Source organism: Chrysemys picta, chromosome 1 (genome assembly GCF_011386835.1).
Source record: "Chrysemys picta bellii isolate R12L10 chromosome 1, ASM1138683v2, whole genome shotgun sequence".
Lineage (NCBI taxonomy): Eukaryota > Metazoa > Chordata > Testudines > Emydidae > Chrysemys > Chrysemys picta.
Window position 1 is genome coordinate 86,444,427 of NC_088791.1, and position 19,667 is coordinate 86,464,093.

General features: G+C 39.3%; 1 protein-coding gene and 1 long non-coding RNA gene across 12 annotated transcripts in view; one reads left to right on the forward strand and one right to left on the reverse strand.

Moving 5' to 3' along the window:
- The window catches only part of ANKS1B (ankyrin repeat and sterile alpha motif domain containing 1B), a 771,828-nt gene that overhangs the window by 335,308 nt on the left and 416,853 nt on the right, over nucleotides 1–19,667 (reverse strand). For all 11 annotated transcript variants that reach the window (XM_065561011.1, XM_065561005.1, XM_065561000.1 and 8 more), the window contains 2 exons: nucleotides 7,809–8,389; nucleotides 3,162–3,234 (listed from right to left, as the gene is read on the reverse strand). In XM_065561011.1, the coding sequence (XP_065417083.1) occupies nucleotides 3,162–3,234; nucleotides 7,809–8,389 (654 nt within the window). The remainder of the gene's footprint in view (nucleotides 1–3,161; nucleotides 3,235–7,808; nucleotides 8,390–19,667) is intronic.
- The window catches only part of LOC135974207 (uncharacterized), a 33,423-nt gene continuing 15,349 nt past the window's right edge, over nucleotides 1,594–19,667 (forward strand). Inside the window, exon 1 of the long non-coding RNA XR_010591426.1 lies at nucleotides 1,594–1,712. This is a non-coding gene — a long non-coding RNA (uncharacterized LOC135974207). The remainder of the gene's footprint in view (nucleotides 1,713–19,667) is intronic.

The window sequence follows — 19,667 nt, forward strand, 5'->3', positions numbered from 1 at the left end:
ATTGGCTGCAGTTAACTCACGTTATCATAATAATCATCACAGCGCAGATTTATATTTAGCCATTCAATGCAAATCATATATTTCATACACAAAAATATCATTCAATGAAAGTGAGATACTATGCAATATCAAAAACCTTTTCATACTTGTTAAACCAAGTGTATGTGTGTGTAAATTTCATTTAACTGCTGTCTCTACTAACATATATTGAAAATACCATATCATATTAATAAATGAAGACAAATAAAAATGAAGTGTACCATTTCATATTACATTTCAGAGTGTATATTATTTGAATGTTTATTGATTGTTAAATTAAATTACTAGAAAAGAAAACTGATGTTTCCTGAAAATTATACAAAATAACCTATCCACTTTTAAACAAATGAACGTAACATTTGTAGAAATCTTTCTGACTTCTACAGTGAACTCAAATAGTAATTCATCATTTTCAGTCTGCATCTCTATAACTCTCTTACAAAGATATTTAAATAAAACTACAGGAGATTTGCTATATCTATGAAATTTAGAAAATTCACTATTTTAAAATATGAGATTATATAAAACAATTGTCACTTAGTATTATATTAATTTTCCTATATAAATATAGGCTTGAGCTGTATTCAGTGCAGGATCTGGGAGTGGGAGAGGAAAGACATGATGGCTTTCTTCTACCTTTGTGCATGACTTGAACTTGGGTCTCTTACAACGTTCTAGGTGAGTGCCCTAACTACAAAGCTGTAGAGTCTTATTCCCACACTCTATCCACTGCTGTAAAGCTTATAAGGAAAACAGCTGCAACACCACGTCTTCCTCCAGCTGTTTTGGGAATTCTTTGCTTTGTTCTTGTCAAAACACCTGAAAATCTAAATTTTTGGGGTCAAAACAAAACATTTCAGTTTGACATTACTGAAAAAATTTGACTTTTTTGGTTCAGCTCAAACATCTGGCAAACTCGACACTAATCTGCAAAAAGTTTCAGTCAACCTGAAACTGCATTGTTTGATGAATAAACTATTTGTCTGAACATTTTCACTCATCTCTAATTATTTATTATTTGTATCAGAGGGATAAATACCAGGGAGGGAGAGCACCAATGTTGACACAAGAACAAATTCATATAAACTAGCCATCAACAAATTTAGGCTTGAAATTAGACAAAGATTTCTAAATGTCAGAGGAGTAAAGTTCTGGAACAGCCTTCCATGGAGAGCAGAGGGGGCAAAAAACCTACCTGGCTTCAAGACTGAGCATGATAAGTTTAAGGAGGTGATGGTATGATGAAACTGCCTATGACATGTGGCTGATCTGCAACTGCTAACAGCTGGTGATGGGACATTAGATGGAGAAAGCTCTCAGTTACTGCAGAGAATTCTTATAAAGTGAAAATTGTAATGGTGATGCTGTTTGTAGCAAGCTCTGAAAGAGACTGGCACTTCTTTAAAGGGAGCTTCGTTTGCATTAAAGATGGTTAGATTAGAAAAATATAGTCTTACTTTGTTCATTTGTATACTTCTGATGGAATTATATAATGGAGCTCAGCTGAACTTACACTGATAAAGAAAAGGTGGTACAGGAAATGCTGAGTTGTCAGCCAGCTGCAAACTGAAAGGAAGGAAGCTGAGACCCACAGAGGCTCTTTTGGAACAGAAGAGTGAACAACACAGTAGATCTCCTGCCAGTTGAAAGGGCTGGAGAACCAAATGTCACATGTGAGTGTCAGGAAAGAGTATGGAACATAATAGCCACTGATAAGGCATAAAGCACATGTGCTCGATGGCTAGAATTATTGGGAGGCTTACCTGACAGTTTAAAAAAAAATCACAGGGAAAATGAATGTCTGGTCACAAGAAGTGATGGGGGCCTATCTGCATATAATGAAGTTATGTAACCTTATGTGCCTTTTAGCATTTCTTTTGTTGTTCCCTTTCCCCTAGCCCCCCCACCCCCATCCCTTTTCTTGTGTTTCTTCATATTGAGGCTCTGATTTTGGTTGAGGTCTCTGAGTGCTACTATAGTCCAAACTAATAACAATCATTGTCATCCTGGCTGGAGAAGCCTTACCATGGCGTAAGAAACAATTCATTGTCTAGAGGTCCTCTACCCATAATTCTGCTTAAGAGCAATACAAATTCTAGAAAGTCAGCACAACATGCCTTTTCAGTCTCTCTTAATTTCACCTTCCTGGTTTTCCCACCATACTGATCATTCTCTTCCAGAAACAAATCTGCATGTGCCATATACTTTTTTGTAACCATATTTGCATTCAAGTCTGTTATTTTCCCAGATTTCCTTTTTACTGACTAGCAATTACTTCTGCCTAATTAATAAACTGCATAGTCTTCTCTAGTATAAACACCAGTATTGCTCCATGAAATAGCTAGCTATTGGAATACTCTGTTTTATTTTACCTAAATGATAAAATGCATAATCCCCGCCCAATACAGGCACGTGTTACGCCATGAAAGAGCTAATGGGGATTTTCCAACAGTGGTGTGGCACCAAGTTCTTTCCCAAAGATCAAATTACTCCCCATGCAACTTTTTCTTCCACCAGCATTGGGAGTTGAAATGATAATTTCTAAAAATCTGATCTCTCAGCTCAGTAACATAGATTTATACTGACATGTCAACATGGTAGCTACGACTTAGATACCTCAGGTTTGTCTATACTAGGAAAAGTTTGAAAAATTTCCCACTGTTGCTAACACCAGTTTCTGACTGTCAGCACAAGCTGTCAGGACCATTTTCGGTAGTGTCGAAGATTTGCTTCAAGCAGGGTTAGATAACATAGTGCTTAAAACAGCGTCACCAGCTGGTTGGCTGTCTACACTAGGGATCCCAACATTGACAACAAAGACTCATCTGAATGAGTTTTAAAATTTTTCCCTATTGAAGACAATAACTTTTTCTCTGCTAAGGTTTCAAAACAACATTAATGATTCCAATATGCCATTTACAGTGATGATTCTGGAATAGCTGGCATACTGCATCTGTGAAAGTGAATGAAATGAATTCTGTCCACTGGTATTAAAATAAATATAAGATGATTTCAACATATTGGGTTACTTAGCAGAATTCTGTCACCAATTTTCCTAGGGGTCCTAAAAGCAAGCTTATTAAGCAATATTTAGAAAAGAAAAGAAAGATTTTCTTTCTTACCTGCAGTATCATCATTCATCTCCTCTAGCCCAGTGTTAATTCCAGCATCTATGGAACTCATTATTTTATCAATCTGCAAAAGAGAAAGCAGGAAAAATATCTCAAACTTATCTATTGTATTTTATTACAATTTTTCAAGCAGAGAAACTAGGGCATTATTATTGTTATAAAAAACAATAATACAATCATGAAGATCGCAAAGAAAAATGTAAAGGCCAACTTCTTCACAGTTGAATTTTTATTTTTCCTTTTTATTTTCCTATTCACAAACTCCTATTCACATATAACCGTATCAGTATATTTTCAACTACTTTGTCATACTTTAGATGTATGTAATATAAATAATGAATAAGTTAAGATATATAAATGGTGACAATTTAGCGTAACAAACAGAAGGCTAAGAGGTGAATTGATCACAGTTTATAAGAACAAAAATTTGATAATAGACTCCTCAGTGTAGCAGACAAAGGGATAACAAGATCCAATTCAGACTGGAAATAAGACAGTTTTTGAGCACTGAGAATAATTAACCATTTGGATCAACTTTCCAAGATGTGTTTTTTTCTAAATGATATGTTTTTGGAATTATTTTGGAGAAATTCTCTGGCTTGTGTTATACAGGAGGTCAGACTAGATGAACCCAATAGCCCCTTTTGCCTTTATAATCTATGAAATGGGAACTTAATTTGTAGGCTGCAATGAAGCACCAAGTTGTTTGATAATGTTTGTAAACCATTAGTGCACTATACAAACAGCAATGCTAATTGTTAGTCCATGACACCCATTATAGGCTATTGGCTCCTCAGCTGTCACCTCTCTTGCGTGGAGACCTGCCTCTCTTTCCCACTTCACTGTGGCTATTCCAGACTGTACAGTTCCTTGCCTACACTGTGATATTCTCAGCAAGCCAGAATGCCTAAAGAGGCCAGCATCTGTGCTTTGTTTTCTCTCTGAAGGCTTATGAACAGTGTAATTGACAGTGGTTATAAATCACCTCATGGACCTGTATAAATAAGCACAGGTATTCTTAAGGTAAAAAGCATTACACAGAAAACATAAAAACAATAAAAAAATCCCTGCCCCACAATGATATGTAAACTTAATACAGTAAGATCTCCCAAAGATATTGCAGGAAATTGACATATCTGTCACACTAATGGATAGAGATATTGGTTTGGGTTATTAAGCATCACCTTGCTTGTTCATTTAAAATTGTAGGGTAATTTTCTGAATCCTCTATTTGTTTGTTTTTCCAAGCCTACTGATGGAAAATATAATTGTGCTGTGGCGTGATATGAGTTGTGAGGCCATATTGCATTCCTTGCAAGATGCCTTTGCACATTTGTTAATTTGTAAGTTTTTACTAGTTTCATAGATTCCAAGGCCAGAGGGACCACTGTGATCCTGTAGTCTGACTTCCTGTATAACACAAGCCAGAGAATTTCTCCAAAATAATTCCAAAAACATATCATTTAGAAAAAAAAAATCCAATGTTGATTTAAAAATTGCCAGTGATGGCAATCCTTGGTTAATTGTTCCACTGATTAATTATTCTCACTGTTAAAAAAATGCCTTATTACCAGTCTCAGTTTGTCTAGCTTCAGATTCCAGCCACTGGATTGTTTTATAGATTTCTCTGCTAGACTGAAAATCCCATTATTAAATATGTGTTCACTATGTTGGTACTTATAGACTGTAACAATCTTTTCTTTGTTAAGCTAAATAGTCTGAGCTCCTTGCATCTATCACTATAGGGTATGTTCTTTAGTCCTTTAATCATTCTCGTGACTCTTCTCTGAACCCTCTCCAATTTATCAACATCCTTCTTGAATTGTGGGCACCAGAACTGGACATAGTATTCCAGCAGTAAAATAACCTCTCTACTCCTATGTGAAATTCCCCTATTTATGCATCCAATTATTGCATTAGCTCTTTGGGCCACAGCATTGCACTGGGAGTTCATGTTCAGCTGACTATCCACCATAACCTCAAAATCTTTTTCGGAGACACTGTTTCCCAGAATAGAGTCCCCTATCCTGTAAATATGGCCTACATTCTTTGTTCCTACATGTATATATTCAGCAGTATTAAAGCACACCTTGTTTGCTTGTGCCCAATTTACCAAGCAATCCAGATCACTATGTATAAGTGACCTGTCATCTTTATTATTTACCACTCCCCAATTTTTATGTCATCTGCAAATCTTATCAGTGATGATTTTATATTTTCTTTCAGATCATTGATAAAAATGTTAAAGGGCATAGAGCCACGACCCAGACCCCACTAGAAACACGCCTGCTAAATGACATTTTGAGATCTATCAGTTAGCCAGCTTTTAATCCATTTAATGTGTTCCATTTTAATTTTAAATTGTTGTTGTTTTTAAAACAAAATGTCATGCAGCACCAAGTCAAACCCCTTGCAGAAGTATATTACATCAACATTATTACCTATCTCAACCACACTTGTAATCTCATAAAAAAGAGACATCAAGTTAGTTTGACAAGATCTATTTTTAATAAACTCATGTTGATTTTGATTAACTATATACCCTCCTTGAATTCTTTATTAATTTAATCCTATATTCTTCCCCCTGCCCCCTTCCAAGAAAGACCATAAAATAAAAGGGGGTCCAAGGGCTGGCATGGTACAATAAGTGAGAAAGCATGAAGACAATAAGTAAAAAGTGTTTGGAAATAGAATAATTTTTTGTTTATTTGTTCATATATTTAATGTTAGGAAAGAAGAGTTCTACTTTTTCCTATGTGATAATACCAGTGACAGGAGAAAAATCAGAGTGATGATATAAAAATCCCAGCATCTGCAATTTTAGAACCTACACAATTTTTGGTAAATGAAGTTTTCATTTTTAAAGGGTCAAATTTTGATCTCAGTAACTTCATGACTTCCCTAAAATGTATACCAGTGACTGAGATTACAATGTGACTTTAAGCATCTTTTCATTGAGAAGATATAGCCTTGACAATTCAAGCCACCTTGTTGGGACCCTATTAAATCAGCTGTAAAAGTGACCTGCAATAACCTTTTTAAAAATTGAGTTTTTTTCTGAGACAAAAGGAACGTGTGAAAGTTTTGGGGTTCTTTTCAATTTTTTTTGGTCTTTTTAATATTTTTAAATACCCTGGAGCTTGTCTCCACTGGAGTTAGTTCATGTAGTAGCATTACAGTGCAAACAGTGAGGGTAGATGATAGAGGTGCACTGGTGTAAAAAATGACCTGCCCCAGAAAATGGCTCAGCCCAGTTTCAAACCCTTGTATGCAAAAGAAGCAAACAAAACCTGAACGTAGACAAGCTTTAGAATATCTATCTCTGTTGTCCTTGGTTTTACTAGAGAAGCTAATGGGTATCTCTGAGGGTATGCAATGTTAGTTTTTACATTTTAATTGAAAAGAAGTGGTGGCATAACTTTAACTAAAATGTTCTCTCTCTATAATGTTAGTCAGTCATTGACATCAAATAGGTGATAACATTATTTTTAAAAGAATCTTTAAACAGGGACTAAAAGGCCTCCCCCTCTCAACTGCTAAGTTTTCACCCTCTTGAATCTTGTGATATCATCACTTTACTAGTCATTAGAGAAGCTTCCAGGAAAGATAGGACATAAATTTCTAATTTTGAAAAACAAGTGTAAAAAATAAACCAAACCAAACCCCCAAGCCCCTCCACACCTTTCATGCCTTCTTTATAGGTCATTAATTGGGGGACGTATGTGTTGGGAGAGATACTACCCTTAAAGAAAGGTGACTGCAGCTACACAACAGTTGCAAAATGGCAAATGTCCCCCTCTCCCAACTCATTCACCACAATAAGATGGGAACTTCAGTGTCTACTGGGGACAATTTATATGCTTAACATTTGGCACAGCAGTAAGGAAAAAACTCAATTAGAGTAACGACGTTATAAAAATATTGAAAACTTTAAACCAAATTCTGAAACTACAGAAAAATGTCCTTCAAACGCATCACAAAAGCAGCATTAACGCATACCCACATCCCAAATCAAAACAGCCCCAGGAACAGCTCCCCTCCAACACCCCTCATTCCTGTAAGGACTAGGAATATATGAAGTGCTGTGTACAAGGGCAATTGAATGTCAGAGGATGTGTTTATACATCAAGGGCTTGTGAAAACTCAACATGTTTTGTTCCACTTAAAGTGGGATCTACAGATTTTTCATATCTGCCATTTTCTATTGTCCTCTGTGGGCATTCACTGGTGCCCTAAAGAGGCTAATGGAAATAATCAACAAGCATAGAAATAGCAACAAGGAGCAGCAATGTGAAGGTATTTTATCAGGTTTATAAATTCCAGTAGTGAAGAGGTTTAGTAGGATATAATATGTGCTTTCTCCTGAACAACACAGAAAGTTACAGGATTACTTCTGGGTTGATTTAATTTCCTATGGAAACAATAGACTCCACTAAGTGTTTGGCACTGAGAGCAAAAGTGTATTCCATTTTGTCCCAGCTGTCAAACCACTATGTATTACCCCACAATACACATTCCCTGAGGATTTGTTGTTGGGCATATTCACTTCATAATTTCTTCCCCCAGTAACTTTGATAAGAGAATAGTTTCTTCACAATTTTATGCATTTGTTTGTGTGTAAAGTGATCAAAGACTTACTTCTTCCCATTCTGAAGTGAAGGATGGTGTTCTTTCAGAATTTCCTTTAGAATTTTGTTGGCTTGGTGTGGGTTCACTCCAGTTGCTTCTTGCTTTTTTCCCATTAGGTGGATAGGAGATGAGATTAGAGTCAGACTTTGAAACATTTTTGGATAAATGCATTTCAAGCAGCGTCTTTGGCAAAGATCGAATCCTCCCAAGTGTGCACGCTCGCTCCACAAATCCCCCAGTAGTAATAATCCATTGCTCGCCTATTCTTGTTTTTGTGCCAACCAATGTATGATTTTCTAATGGATTAATTTTAGTATGAAATATAGTTCTGTTTACAACTTGTGGTTTTTTTTTCTTAGCTGGAGGATCAGGGTTGTTTTCCTGCTGTAGCTGTCTCTGTTGTACTGTGTTCTTGTTTAAACTGCTTTCCTGTGGATCGCTGCAATGGTTTGCTTTATTATACAGTTGAAGTGGATTTTCAGGTGGATCACATGCAGGTGAAGACCCATGAAGTAGACCAGCAAATTGCTCAGCGGGGTGTCCTTTGGGAAGCTTGTTTTCAGTGAATGTTTCTTGCTGACAAAGATTCTCTGCAAAATAGTAAGGGTTTTTTTGTTTATAATTTTCATCAAATACCTTTTAAAATCATAATGGTCTGAACACAGGAATATTTTTGGTATGCTTTTTGGTACTTAAATATGTATGGAAACAGAAGCTTGATATTTCCTATAATAGCAGTCATGCACTGGTTTATTGTTAATCTGTTAGAAAGTTGTACTTTGTTTTTTTCTTGATAAATTTGATTAATTGGTCTGCTTTGGTTGGAAAATAAACATGAGTACCGTGGGAGTGCTGTAAATAACAGCTAGTAGAAAGGGGAATTGTTAAAATACTAATGGTCATTTTAATCTATTAACTTGATGGTTTCTCTAACTTTGCTGTTGAGAAGAAATAGGTACAAACTATACAATCTGTTATAAACTAAATTATTTGGGTACACTTTTATGTGGTAAAATGCATGTGCAACTATGATTGACACAGATATTGTACTGTCAATAATTACTCTTTCTACAGCCTAGTTAATAACTTTGCATCTAAACTAGGATTCATTTTTCCTGACAACAGCAAAAGAACAGTTCTGGCTTTTGTTTTTATTTCTTGCAAATTTGCAAGCAGAGTTTCAAAGTAACAGCAGCGATTGTAAAAAAAAGAATAGGAAATCAAATACATTTTATTGTCTCCAAAATATCCCATGTCTCTTCTCTTTTAACAATAAACTTTCTGTATGATTTAGTACCAAACATACTTTTTTAGCAACCACTAGGAATGTATTTGCCCTTGTAAACCTGTATCTACACAGGCCAAGAGAAAGGACTGAGGGCTTCTTCACACACAAAAGTTGTACTGCTTTCACTATACTGGTAAAGTAAAAGCAGTACCACCCCCTTAGTATGGATGCAGTTACAGCAGTGAAAGATGCACCTTATTATTACTGGTGCTTTTATACCAGTATAACTGTGGCTACACTAAGGTTGTACCTGTATAACTATTTCAGTTAAAAAACCAACCAAATATCACACCCCTAATGGAAATAATTGTATCAGCATAAAAACTATGTAAAAACCTTAAAAGTCGATTTGATTTTGCGCATAGTGAAGCTATCAGAAGGAATAAAATTTATCACCATATCATAAATTGCATGAAAGTCCATCAGTTTCCTACAATTTGCTAAAGCTTGTCATAAATCATGGTTCTCAAACTATGGTCCATAGAAACCTTCCTGATGGTCCATAAAATGAAACAAAATTAGAGAAACAAGCAGTGGGAGATCTAGAGAGTTGGTAGAGGAGATTGAACACAAGAGGCCCTCTTCTTTCACTGGTCAATAGTCTGAAAAAATTGGAGAACTACTCTTCCAAGCACATTGCTCAACACTATTGCACAATACTAAGCAGAACTAGAAAGAATATAATACCCTGTTAACGAAAAAAGTACTTATCTCCTTTGAAAAGCAGATGCCTAAAATATATCTGTTAGGCAGACCTGAGCATTTTGGAACAGAGAAGGTGTAGGATGTTATGGCAAAGAAGAGGACGTGGGATGTGATAGAGTTTGCAGAATCAAGGACATCAGGAAGGCTGTTTTGGGGGATAAAAAAAGAGGTCAACCCCCTTATTTTCTTTCAACTTTTGAAATTTGCTGGGTGAGTTCTGTGGGGGTGTCACCTGGAGGGTAAATTCGGAAGGTGGCAGCTGTATATAAGCTGACTTACTTGATTCTACTGAGAGAGCAGGAACACTGACTGTGCACCTAATAACCATGACAGTGAGATCTCTCTCTCTGGTTGTGTCTAATTTACTTAGAAGTGTTAGTTGGTAGTTTGCCTTTTCTTTTTTTAGGCATTTTCCTTTCTATAGTTTGCTTTAAATAGAATATTCTAATAGTTTGTTGTATACAATCCTTTCTTTTCCCCGTTTGAGTTGAACACTGAATAGTCTCTATTCAGTGTTCAACTCAAATCCAATATATATAGATTTGCTTGGTTTTATTACTGCTCACTCTGAGGGTTTTTAGTGTAAGAGACCTGGGTGTAGATGGTCTGGCCTAGCAGTCACAGCTGGACTGTGGTCCGCACGTTAGGAACAGTAATTGGTGAGCAGGGGTTGGAAGAATCACTAGAGCTGGGTTCAATAAGCAAGAGTCATGGTCAAAATCAGTCTGATATAGGAGACTGGAGATCAAAGGTAGTATGAGGCTGGAATCAGGATCAGAGTCAGGCTGGGATCGGAAGCCAGAGACCAAGAGACAAGGTGAGGTCTGGAGTCGCAGCAGGCCCAAAGTCTGTGTGGTTGCCAAGACAACTTCATGGGGCAACCAGGGTTAAATAGGGCACTTGGCCAATCAGAGGCTCACAGGTTCTGTTACTCTGGATTTCTTGGGCTTCCTGTGGTGCCTACTCTTTACAATACTCACTGTCTGTGGCTTGGCATGGCCACCTGGGGGCACTGTGGGACTATCAACTATCCCAGGCTCTCCAGACCAAGGTTCTAATCCCTGCATCCTAGTTACACACCTCTTCAGGGGCACCCTTCCTCCAGGTGGGTGCTGGGCCTGGTTTATATGTGTGGTCTAGATTAAACCTTTTTACTAGGTCAGGGGCATGGACTTGGGCAGTGGACTCCCAGGAATGCTCTTTGGGATCATAGCCCCTCCTCCCTCAAGTCAAATAGTTAGTACAGTCTGCCTCTCTGCAGTTTAGAGTTGAGGATAACATGGACTATATATTCCTCATACCCATGGACCTGGACTGGCGGGGTAGCTGTTGGGACTGATTGGGAAAGAGGTCCTCTGTATAACGCTTCAGCAGGGATATGCGGAAAATGCGACTTAAGAGCTCAAGAGAGCTTCAATTTGAAGGTGATGGGTTTTATTTGCTGAATTGGAGGTCTAACTTGCAAGATGTCTTGTTTGTATGGAGGTGTTCTGCTGCAAGTCAGAGCTTTTGGCCTACCATGAGAGCTGAGCCTTCCTGGAGTCGATGGTTTGTGTACCACTTTATAGTCCCATTTTGCATCTTTGAGGTGGTCGTTAAGCTCCTCCTGGATATGGTGAATTTGCTAGATCCAGTCAGCAGCTGCTGGGTTCAGGGAAGCTGCTGGCAAGGCTGCCTGGAAGCAAGGGTGTAACCCATAATTAGCAAAGAAGGGACTCTGCCCCATGAAGGTGTGGTTGGCATTGTATGAGAATTTGGAGTAAGGAAGGAGGGAGAACCAATTATCTTGATGGTAGTTGAAAACACATCTTAGGCATTGCTCTAATTCTTGGTTCACCCTCTCTGTCTGCTCATCTGTCTGGGGGTGAAAGATAAAAGGAGGAGGTAAAAGTTCGAACTTCCATGAGCCAGACCACTTCATGCACAAAGCGTGACACAAACTGTCGGCTTTGGTCTGGAAGCCCACAAAGATGGATCATTTGAACCACCAGGAGTTGAGCCATTGTTTCAGCAGAGGGCAGGCTGTCGCAGTGAATGAAATGCACCATTTTGGTCAGTTGGTCTACAGCAGTCAAGACCACAGTGTGGCTATCAGAGTCAAGGACTTCCACTATGAAAAGAAGAACAGGAGTACTTGTGGCACCTTAGAGACTAACAAATTTATTAGAGCATAAACTTTCGTGGACTACAGCCCACTTCTTCGGATGCATCTAATAAATTTGTTAGTCTCTAAGGTGCCACAAGTACTCCTGTTCTTCTTTTTGCGGATACAGACTAACACGGCTGTTACTCTGAAACCTTCCACTATGAAGTCCATCATGACTGAAGCCCAGAATCTAGGCAGGATCTACGAGGTGCTAGGGCACCAACAGACTTGAAACTTGATCTCTTAGTGGGCACACACAGCTCAGGAATCAACATAGTCCTGGACTTCAGTTCACAGATGGGCCACCAGAAGAAATAGAAAGCCATGTGGAAAGTCTTAAAGTGGCCTGCCATGAAGTGTCATGGCAGAGATGGAGCACTTCTAGCCAGGGGGCCCTGGTGGAACATATATGCACTCATTGATGTAGGTGAGCCCATCCTGTGTGGAACACTGCATTTTGGTTCTGGCTCTCATTTGCTCAGGCTGTTCCATCACCTCCTGAGATAACAGATTGCACCGTGAAGTGGATCAGATTAGATCAAGTAGGCCTCAGCATGTTATGGCACTAAGGAAGTTGCAAGGTTTTAGGAGAAAGGGTGGTTCTTAGTTGCTCCTTGCTTCCTTGGTGGAATTCCCCCTTTCAGGATAAGGCTTTGGCTTTCCCATTCCTGGTTCCCAGGTAATAGGTGATGACAAAATTGAATGGAGAAAAGAATAACACCCATCTGAGCTGCCTTTGGGTCAAGGCTTGAGCCTTCCATAGATATTCAAGGTTCTCATGATCAGAAAAAACTTGCACTGGGTGGGCGATGGTGCCACTCTTCGAATTCAATTGCAAGTAAATCCTTATTTAATATTTCATAATTCTGTTTGGCAGGGGTGAGTTTTCAGGAGTAGTAGGCATAGGGGCACAACACTTGCTGTGGACTATACCTCTGAGAGAGAGTGGCCCCAGTGGCCACCTTGGAGGCATCAGCTTCCATTATGAACACCTGGGCTGGGTGCTGGTGTGCTAGAATGGAAGCAGTGGTGAAGGCAACTTTGAGCTATTTGAAAGAATTGTGAGCTTTGGGTGTTTAAACAACTTTGGCAGCCTTGCAGATGGGGTTGGTAATGGGGGCTATTTGTCCTGAGAAGCCTGGAATGAACCATCAGTAAAAATTTGCAAAGCCCAGGAAGCACTGTAACTCCTAGCGGGTCCTGGGCATGGCCCATCTGCAGCCAGCCTCCACCTTCTGGGGATTCATCTTGATGTCTTCTGGGGAAAAGATGTAACCCAAGAATTCTGTTCATAATCTTTCCAGGATGGAATGAACATCGTAACAATGCTGCTCAGGATTATCTGAAAAGACAAGTATGTCATCAAGATAGCTGATTACATACTGGTCCAGGATGTCTCTAATTAAGTCATTCATGAAGTGTTGAAAGATTACAGGAGTGTTGTTGGTCAGCTGGAATGGCATAACTGAATTTTTGAAGTGCCCAAGCGGGTTTGAAAGGCAGTCTTCCATTTGTCTCCTGCCTTGATGCGCACTAGGTTATAAGTGCCCAAGGGGTCCAGTTTGGTGAAAATTCTGGCAGATCAGAAACTCCAAGATCATGTGGCGAGGATACCTGTTTCAGACCGTCACCTGGCTTAGGGTCTGATATTCTATGCAAAGGCATAGCGTTTCATCCTTTTTCTTAATGAAAAGGACTGGAGTCCCTGCTAAGGAGATGGTGTGCCAGCTGAAGTCCTAGGCCAGGTTTTCCTGGATAAACGCATGAAAGGCTCCTAACTTGGGCTTGGACATTACATAGATCCATCCATAAGGGACCTTCACCCAGGTTCCACGTCTATGGGACAGTCATAGTCCCTGTGCGGAGGTAGTGTGTCTGCGCTCTTCTTCCCTAAAACGTCCACATAAATCCTCATACTTTTCAGAGAGATGGGGACTCAGGCTTGGGAGTGACTTTCTGGCTAGCTGCTGCCATCTGGCATTCCCAAACAGGTGCTGTCACTTCTGATCGGCTGAAGGAGTCCTGGACTAGGGGGTTGGGACCACCTGCATGTAGGCAGGTGAGGCCACTTGGGGCAGCATTCAGAGGAGAAGCTGATCTTCTTTTCTTACCAGGAGTTGCAAGGATCCATGCTGCTCCAGCCAGGTGATGCCAAGAATTAGGGGGAAACATGGAGAATGCATCACATTGAACTGTAGCACTTTTCAATAGCCCTAGATTACGGCCTCTAGAAATATTGTTTCCTGTATCACTGGCCCCAAGGACAGGAGGAACCCCTCTATCATTTCTATGAGAACCAATGTGAGCTTTAAACGGAAGTGAATTTGTAGTGCTTAAGCAGCTTTGGCATCTATGAAGTTATCAATAGCCCTGAAATCAATCAAGACTCAGGGGAGGGGAATTGGGTTGGCCCCATCCATGGTACATAATTCTATTCCTTCTTGGAAGTGTGGGGAGGACCTGCATGTCCTATATTGGATTTCTCTTGAGGGCTGGGGGTGGTTTCAGTGCATAGTGCCTTGGTGGTGGGCAGGCTATACCTGTCATATGTCCTAGGCTCACTCATTTCCTGATTGCTTGCAGGTCGAGGTCCATGACGTGCATGAGGTGAGGGCATGTCCTGGTGCTCTGCAATTAAAAAAAAGCCAAACAAACAGGTTATTGTGCTGTCACCGTTCCTTTTCTTCCAGGATCTAGTGTCGGTGGACCAGATCAACCTGCAACAGTTCATGGTTGGACCCTGGGGATTTTGGTATGGGTGAAGCAGTGGCAGGGTGCCCCTCTCCTCCTTTTGCTCGCTCAGCCAATTGTCAATGCAGAGAGAGAGAGAGAAGTCAATGAATGCATCCAAATGGGACAGGATCTCAACGTGGGTTAGCTCATCATTTACTTCCTCACTAAGTCCACACTGAAAATGATGCAGTTGGGCTGCCTCGTTCGATTCAATGTCAACTGCGAGCATATGAGGCAGCTGGCCCTTGCTGGAGCCTTCATAGTGCAGCTTCCACTGAGCGAGAGTGATGAGGATAATCAAAAATGGCTGAAAATGCTTGCAAAAAGGAATTCCAGACTGGGCTGTTCTGCTCCAGCAGGGGAGAAACCCAATCCAGCACTTTTCTAGCAAGTAAACTGATAACTAGTCCCACCCTGGCCTCATCAGTGGGATGCATTTGAGGGCAGAGCAGGAAAAGAAGATGGCATTGGTCCAGAAACCCCTTGAATTTCTGGCAGTTCCCATCAAAATGTTCATGTAGTGGTACTGCAAGGTCCTGTTTAGAGGGCAATGGCCCAACCTGAGCCTGGAGCATGGTATTCTCTTCCCGGGACTGTGCTAGCTGTTTGTGAAGTGCCTGATTTTCTGCTAAGAGCTGCTCTACTTGGGACCACAGCAGATGGTTCACAGTTTGGAGTTGCATGATCTGCTCCTGCAGATTTAGTATCCCATGGGATCCAGTGGGTGATGGTAGACCTGCCCCTTTCATATACCTGTTAAAGGGCTCCCACAGAGGGGGTTGGAAGTAGGTCTGGGTAAAATGTAAGGGACTGGAGCTTAGACAGTCTTGCCTAGCAGTCACAGTTGGGCTGGGGTCCACATGTCAGGAACGTAGTTGGTGAGCAGCAGGTGAAGGAATCACTAGAGCCAGGTTCAATAAGCAAGAATCAGGATTAAAATCAGGCCAGGGATGGAGATCAGAGGTAGTAAGAGACTGGAATCAGGGTCAGGATCAGGCTGGAATCAGAGTCAGGCTAGGATGGGAGGCTGGAGATCAGGAGATGAAAAGATGTCTGAAGTCGCAGCAGGCCCAAAGTCTGTGTAGTTTATTAGCCCCACAGAGTAACATCAGTTACATCGACTTAAGCGGCAGTATAGACAAGCCCTGAGTGTGCTTTTGTGTATTGAGCATTGAATTCTTTTCTCTGTACTTTTCAAGTACAAAGTGCAAGAAAAGTAGGAAGATTTCTATGATTTTAGCCTTCAACACTTCCTCTAGTGTGGTTTACTCAAATAACAAAATTATTGAACATAACTTCCCAAATGTAAAGGGTATGGGGCTACCACAGGTTAAAAATAGCTGAGTGATTAGGAATAAGATTCAAATATTCTTACAGCCACTCCTTTTGTCAGAGGGTAGGGAATTTCCCTCACTTGTGAATCTTTTTATGTAAATTTTTTGATGACTAGCAAAGCATTGGTAGTCCTGATGCATCCATCTTTCACTAATGAAGTCCAAACACAAAAGAAAAAGAAACAAACAGCAACTACATTCATGCACTCATGTAGATATCTGCATTTGTCTGTCAAAAGGTCAAAGCAGGGTCCGTATCTGATGTAGCCAATGTGGGGCGGCCACACTGGTATGTAAAACTACTGGTACATAAAACATTGGTGGAAGGGTGCTCACTTCTTACCCAATGAAGATTTATTATGGGAGAGGAACTGAAAAGCAGATTTTTGTTTTTACATACCACTTATGGTCATTGATGTTACTGAAGTGTAATGTGAATATTTAATATAACAGTTTCACCTGAATGTCATTTTAGTATAGTGTGCATTATAGGCAAGGATGGTAGCACTGCCTATCGTTAAGACTCTGCAACACTTCCTATGATAAGACACTGTTTTCAGATGAGTATAACTTTGCCAAACTTTAACCATTTGGGCTGAAATTTGCTATGCTGGCTGTCTGCCTCCAGCTGATTTTTTTTTTAATGTTAAAGTCAAAATGATTCAACTGTTTCCAAGAACAAGGCAAGGGGAAAAATAAGTTCTGACATTTAACAACATGTAACAACCTTTTTCAAATAGCTCGTGCCCCCATGCTTTAGAGTAAGCACTGGAAATCTTGCAGAGAAGTGGCCCTTGTGCCAGGCAAGTGTCTTTTGTTGTTCCTGTGAAAATCAGCCCACATTTGGCCAAGTTAAAAGCCTTTGAAGAAATCTTAGTTTGCATATATGCAGTAGAGACATTTCAGATTTCAGCAGCTAAAATCTCTGAAGATTTCATCCTCACTGCATGCTTCAGGCCCCCACAACTCTTAATGCTGACCAGATTGCTCATGCACCCTCCACACAGAGGAACTGAGCATGCTCCAGTCTAGGCTGTAGGGATCATGCTGGATTTTCTCTGTAACTGTTACTCTGGGCAGCTCTGGGCCATGGTGGGACCAGGGACCACCAGTGAGAGCGGGGAGCATGTCTCTCCCATGCTATCAAGAACACCCTCCTGGTGCCCAAGCAGTGTGAATGAAGAAGCTGCCTGACTTGAATGCAGGGAAGATAAGAGCTGAACTAGGGGAAGGGAAGAGAATAGATTGAGACAAGAGGTGAGAGAGAGAGAGTGGGTGGTGGAGAGAAACTGTGACTGGGGAGAGGAGACTATGATTGCTCAGACAAAGAAACTGGGACTGGTAAACAGTAGGGGGTGGAATGGAGCAGGAGAGAGACCACTTGAGGCCAGGAAAGAGGGTAAAGACAGATAAGACTAGAAGCAGTCTGATCAGGCAACCTTAAATCTGGCATTTCCTAACTTTTGAGAGCTTGATTTTCAACCTTATTTATCTTTTAACACAGTTCTTTGTGTGTAATACATTATTTTGCTATAGCATCAGTATTGTGGGTGCTTAGTGCCATTTTGTTGAGGGAATATAGGAAGTTCAACAGTGGACTAGACCAGTGCTCTATCTAGTACAATATCCTCTCCCTGCCCGATTCTTGATGCATCAGAGGAAAGCACAAGAAAGCAAGTAATGGATAATCACAGAATAACCTGACCATATGGGAAGTTTCTTCGGAACGCAAAACAGCTAGTCATTAGCCTGAAACATGAGGTTTAATATAAATCGTTAAATGTTATTCCATCTAATATAGCTGTGGATGTTCTCATTATCCATATTAATGTCTGATTTTTAAATCCCTTTTTTGAGCTCTTGGCCTCAATTATATTTAGCCACAAAGAGTTCTACTGGTTAATCATATGTTGTACGAAATAGTATTTCCTTTAATCAATTTTAAATTTTACCTTTTGGCTTCATTGTGCATCCCCATATTCTTGAATTATGAGAGAAGGTATATAGGAGTGCCAGATGTAACATCTCTATACTTTCCTTATTTTAAATACTCCTATATAATGTCCCTCTTTTCTGTTTCTCTCCAAAATAAGCAGTCCTATTTTTTTCAAACACTCTCAGAAAGAGGTCTTTCCATAGCTCTTAATAATTATCATTTGTCTTGAAAACCCTCCTATTTCTATTTAATCATATTTTGGATGGATGACCAAAATTGGACACAGTATTCTAGACTATACCTATAAAGGCTGCTCAAAATGCGATATTTTACATATTATTTCCTATCCCATTATTTATACATACCAATATTTTGCTTGCCCCTCTTCAGGATGGATTATTTAAAAATAAATTTAAAAAATTGATTTTTAAATTTAAATACAGATTTATTTATTTTTTAAATTAACCCATTTAAAAATAAATTTGAAATTGGCAACTTATGTTAAGACCTAAACCCTTATTATAATCTATTTAAATTAAATACAAAAATAATATTAAGCAATACATGTTTGCAACCAAGTTTTAAAGAAAGTCAAACCATTGAACTGATGGAAATCACTAAGTATTTGGAACCAGAATTTGTTAAAGTGCTAAACCAGATTTGACAGCAGTAGCTTGTTATGCAGGTACAGAGAGAATATTTTCTTCATTTCAGTTAATTCATGTAGTTCAATTCAATGATTAGTTGATTCAAAGTTAAGATACCAGTGGGAGTTGAAAAATCAGAAACGCTTGTTTTCCTCTTCCAGTCTGTGAATAAAAACTGGGTTTGAGAGGATGAGATCTACTAGTTTTAAAAGCTTGAAGAATACGGTGACTGGAAACAATCAGTTCAATTTACTAACTACAGATAATACTTCCTTTGTTTAATAAATCAATTTTAAATGCAAAACATTTTTAAACATATGTATCCAGCATATTTGTTTAATTAAAAATATGCTATTTTTGTACTTTTTACTTTGCATTTGAGTTTCCAAACAGAGCAGACTACAAATCACAAGTAAAAATTAATCATTATGAATAAGAAATGCATCATTCATTATTTTCTAACTTAATATAAACAAACTTACATTTATTCAGATTCTTAATTTTAAATTCATGTAATTGTGTAAATAAATGTGTACAGAAATAATGTATCCTCCTGGTTAGCAAAAAGCAGCACCAACTTTTGTGTGAAGGCTATGTTTAGTTGCAGATCAATATGTTTTAATGGTTTCCAACCAATGATAATCAACCTTACTTCAGAGAAAGAACTTAAAAGTATAAATGCAATTTAAATCAAGGTTTCCTGCTTGCTGCTTTAAATCAATCCACCCTGCTTTTTGACTGCTGTTGTGCACTGAAAAGGTGTTTTCACTGAGTTGTCTATAGAGGCCTAGAATTGTTTCTTGAATGGTTACAGTTAATTTTAAATCCATCACATATGAACAGTTAAAATTGTTCTTCCCAATGTGCTCAATGCCCTAGTTTTCTTAGGCCCCTCTAAAGCTCTTCAGTCTTCACTCCGTATTTATAACTATCTTTAATTGTTGTTTCAACCTGTTTAATTGGCATTGATGTAAGGGCATTGTTTTGTCAGAGGGTTACCATCACCAGCCCAGCCTTCCCTACCTTTGCACAGGTACTCAGAGGAAGATCTATATGAGCAGGTCCTTGGGATATCCAAG